At 40.9% G+C, this 4,226-nt stretch overlaps 1 protein-coding gene across 1 annotated transcript in view; it reads right to left on the minus strand.

Moving 5' to 3' along the window:
* Positions 1-2,934: 2,934 nt before the first annotated feature.
* TNFSF4 (TNF superfamily member 4) overlaps positions 2,935-4,226 on the minus strand; it is a gene marked incomplete at both ends in the record, with an annotated part of 17,678 nt that continues 16,386 nt past the window's right edge. The window contains one exon of the mRNA XM_082672745.1: positions 2,935-3,284. Coding sequence (XP_082528871.1) covers positions 2,935-3,284 — 350 coding nt within the window. The remainder of the gene's footprint in view (positions 3,285-4,226) is intronic.

Here is a 4,226-nt window from a genome sequence, read left to right on the forward strand (position 1 = left end):
TTCTGAGATCTTTTATTTGTTTCCCTGTAAATATCAATATTATTATTAGCTATATTATTAATGTTAATATTAATACTCTCTGAGAGCCAGGAGAGCACTAAATACAAAACTATGGTTTAAAATAGGGGACCTGCCTGGTATGCTTAAGAACTAATCACAATTTGAATCAAGACTGGAATCCCTTAAGCCATTCCCTAAACAGTCACTAAGTCACTAAGTAACAATTGGCAACTGCCCTCAAAGGAATCACCAAAAAGGCTGAGGAAAAATGTTAGTTTGTAGGAGAAAAAAAAAAAACTCCATACAGTAAAAGAGAAGATTTTACATATTGACTCACAGTAACCAGTACATAGGTATTTACTACGTACATTCACAGTTAGCATTATGAGCATAAGATTCTAAAATGGTCATTCAACAAGGGAGGAAAAAAGCAGGATCCAAAAATGGGGAATTAGTTGTCCAAGGTCCCTTGCTAGTTAGTGACTGAGTCAAAATTAGAATTCTAATCTCCTGACTTTTCATTTCCACAAAACTCCACTGTTTTCGGAGAAAGGTTAATTATCCCTTTGAAGGAATGATTTACATAGGACACACATATTTTGACGGGTGGCAGCTGGGGGAGTGAGTCTAGTGGATGGCAGAAATGTCCCTGTGTGGCTGGAGGAGGCCAGCATGGGAAGAGCAGGCCATGTGTACCCACAGGGAGTGGGTGCCTGTGAGGAGGGGCCGTAACACCAAAGACAACCAACCCACAAAACAAGCTTTGGCTTGGAATGTGTAGTCCAGAAGAAATATTGTCAGAAATTCCAAACTTAAAAAAAATAAACATACATTTTCTTAAATATTATCTATATTCATAAACATTTACTTAGAATAAGTAATACTGAATAACTTTGACTTTGAGAACATAGTCAATAACAAAGAAGTACACATGCGCACACACACGTTTAAATCCTCTGAGTAGTCAAGACGGGTCTCATAGAATATCTTGCTCAGAACAATTCACGTAGGGGAGTTCCCTGGTGGTCCAGTGGTTAGGACTTGGCACTTTCACTGCCCTGGGCCAGGAACTAAGATCCCGCAAGCCGGCTTGGGGAAGGGTGGGGGGCCAATTCATGTAAAGCATTTAGCCTAACGCTTGGTCTACAGCAGGCCCTCCATAGATGTTTACCTAGGATTATAACAATTATGTGAGTACCTGGGCAGCCACTCAGAGTTTGGTTACTCTTACCTTATGCACAGTTTCTTTTATTTAGCTTCTTTTTATTTAGAATTTTGATTTAGCTTCTGCCTATAACAGATTAAAACTGAGTGGTTTTAATCTGCCTATAACAGATTAAAACTGCGTGGGAATATAGTTGGAGACAGACAGGCACTTAATTGGAGATGGAAAATAATTGTATCAAACAGACAAGAAAAAAATCCAAATGTAATTGAGACCATTTAGTGTAGGGCCAAACTGCCTTCCACCTTTCTGGAGACCCTGAAGATATCACTGCAGCACACCACAGTACAACTACTATGATGACCCAGAATCATCCAGAAATATTCTATGATATGTCACACACTCTATTTAAAACTGCAGGGAAACACTTGCTACCATTCTAAAAAGTTTTTATAAAAAAATTCAAATTTGTAAAAGTTTTGACACAGAAAACTTACAAATCATCTGGAAATTAAGAAAAATCACATTTGTCCACAATGCCATAAGCCAGATACATTAAGTGGGATATTTAAACTAAACATTAGGTGATCTTATTCTCTTGAAAGCCTTGGTATTGGCTGATTATTGGTCCTTCTAGCCTCAACTATCAATGTGAGATCATATGTGATATTATGGTGTTTCTAGACAGAGATCATTATTTTTCATAAGATGTAATGGCGTCTCAATGTTTTTTTGACATAAAGTTGCAATTGATCATAGAATTGCTTCATTTTTTTTTTTTTTTTTGAGACAAGGTGGTCCATGAGTACAAGGTGTGGGGCTGAGTATGTAGCTCAGCATAAGCAGGAGGATGGGCATGTGCTACTTCGCCTCTCTGTGGCAAAGAATGGGATTTCCTTCCCAGACAGTTTTAATTCCCACTGACTGTTACCCTGAGAGGTCCAGTTTCACAGCTCTCCTGAGTGATAAAGATAACCCTCACAATAAATTATCTCACTCTCCCAGTTTAGAAAAATTTCTCTCAGTTTTCCTTAAGTCACTGATTACATTTTTCACAGCATCACATCCCTGAGATGGTTCTTTGAAGGGAAATTTCTATCAAGAACATTTGGAGGCTGGGAAAACAAAATGGAGGAAAAAGAAAGAAAAAAGCACAGAGTATTCCTTAGCCAGCTATCTTCATCAAGTCCTGACAGCTGTTCACAAGTTGCTTTTCCTTTTGAACTCCGCCACATGAGAGAGGTATTTAGGCAATATGCAAACTTCAACCGATTTCATCTTGAAGAGGCACCTTTGGCTGCCAGGGGTCAATCCACCACCTTTGGCAGATTCATAAACCCTCTCCTTGGTCTTCTTCATTTTGACAGTACCAGATGTCAAATATCCAGCACATGGTAGTCAAGTGTCTTTTTCAATAATGAAAGTGTATTACAATAATTTCCTGATCAATAGAAACAACATCCTGAGGAAGAGGCACCTATTTTTCTCACTCTCTTGGAGGTGCCAACAGGCTTGAGGCAATCCTGAGGGATGAGGGCTAGGTGATTTAGAAGATATAAGGATAAATACATAAAGTTAATTGGTACATAAAATAAAGATTTAAATATCCCTGAGTGGGGAAGGGAGTGATCTTCTGGTCACATCTCAAGTGGCCATATATGAGGGCTGAGCTGGGATAACTCCTCCACTCCCAAGGAAGAATCTGTGTCCTGTCCACCCCCAGTTTGGCATTCATGTTGGTGCCTGGCTTAGATGCAGCCATCAGGTCCTCAGTAGACACAGAATCCACCAGGATTTTGATGAATGAGAATCAATTCCCCACCATTCACCTGAATGTCTTCGCAGGAGGCACTGTGAGTGGTCACATTCAGGTAGACTTTGTCCTTGAAAGCCAGATTGGCTACTGTGACAGAGTCAACAGATGTGACCTTGCTCAGGGAGAAGAGGGGTTCTCGACCCTTCCGGTACTGAAGCCTGAGGCTGAGCTCCTGAGAGAAGTAGCCCTTCAGGGAGATGAGATAAAACCCATCACAGTTGATGATGATTGAGTTGTTTTGCACCTTCATGGTTCCATCCTTGTTTGGGGATGTGATGATGAAACCATTCTCATTTTCACACTCTAAGGAGGGTAGGGTAAAAAAAAAAAAAGATTCCTTAGCTCAGCGTTGGGCAACAGCCTTCCAATATGTCTAGAAACACATGAAGAGAAAGAGATAGGGAGAGATTTTGAGAAGAATGAAAGGAAGAAAATACTGTTTTTTCTCCATGAGGGTTGGAATCTGCTTTCCCTGTGGAAGAGATGAGGCAAAGCTAATACTAGTAGCCAAGAGGGTTACAGATGGGGCTGGGGTTCAAGAGCAGAGAGAATATAGCAGCTGGCAGTTATCACAACATACCTGTGGCAGGAAATGGAGCCTCAAGGTTTCCCTGATTTTTCAAAACCAGGAGGGATTGGCAATTCGGTGCTTCCTTTCTTGCTCAATGGATAGACTAGGGCAAAGGGTGGTGGAAGTGCCCCTTGCCTGGGTCCTGCACACCCCCTCCATGCAAAGCAATTGCTTTTAACTCTTCTCTGTCCTCTCTCCACTTGATCATGAAATGAAAATTTTTCACATGCCCTGGGCACTAGACCTACCAACAGCATGTGTTACTGGCCTTTGCCAACAGTCATTTAAGCTTAGTAATGCTGTGATACTAAGTAAAGCTTAGTAATGTCCGTGGGCTCAGATTCTGCTCATTAAGATGCAGGTAGAAGAGCTCAAGAATATGACCTACTTCTCCCTTCTACCTTTTTATTGCTAGTTTTTCCTGGAAGCTGCCTTGGGAGTAGTGGTTGCCCACAGGAGAAAGAAAAGGAAGAGTAGGAGGACACAGAATGATGGATTTCGTAGCTTTGTGTGGGGCCATTTCAAGTGCAAATCAAAAAACCAAATTTCTTTTATTTCTACGGTAGCCTCAATATCATCCTGGATGGTCAAGCAACCACATCTCAAACTCCCCACTCTGCCCCATGTCCCTCAGAGATAGGAAAGAATAGGTACTTTACTGAAATGTGCCACTG

Source organism: Grampus griseus, assembly GCF_964374135.1.
Source record: "Grampus griseus genome assembly, chromosome: 1".
Classification (NCBI taxonomy): Eukaryota; Metazoa; Chordata; class Mammalia; order Artiodactyla; family Delphinidae; genus Grampus; species Grampus griseus.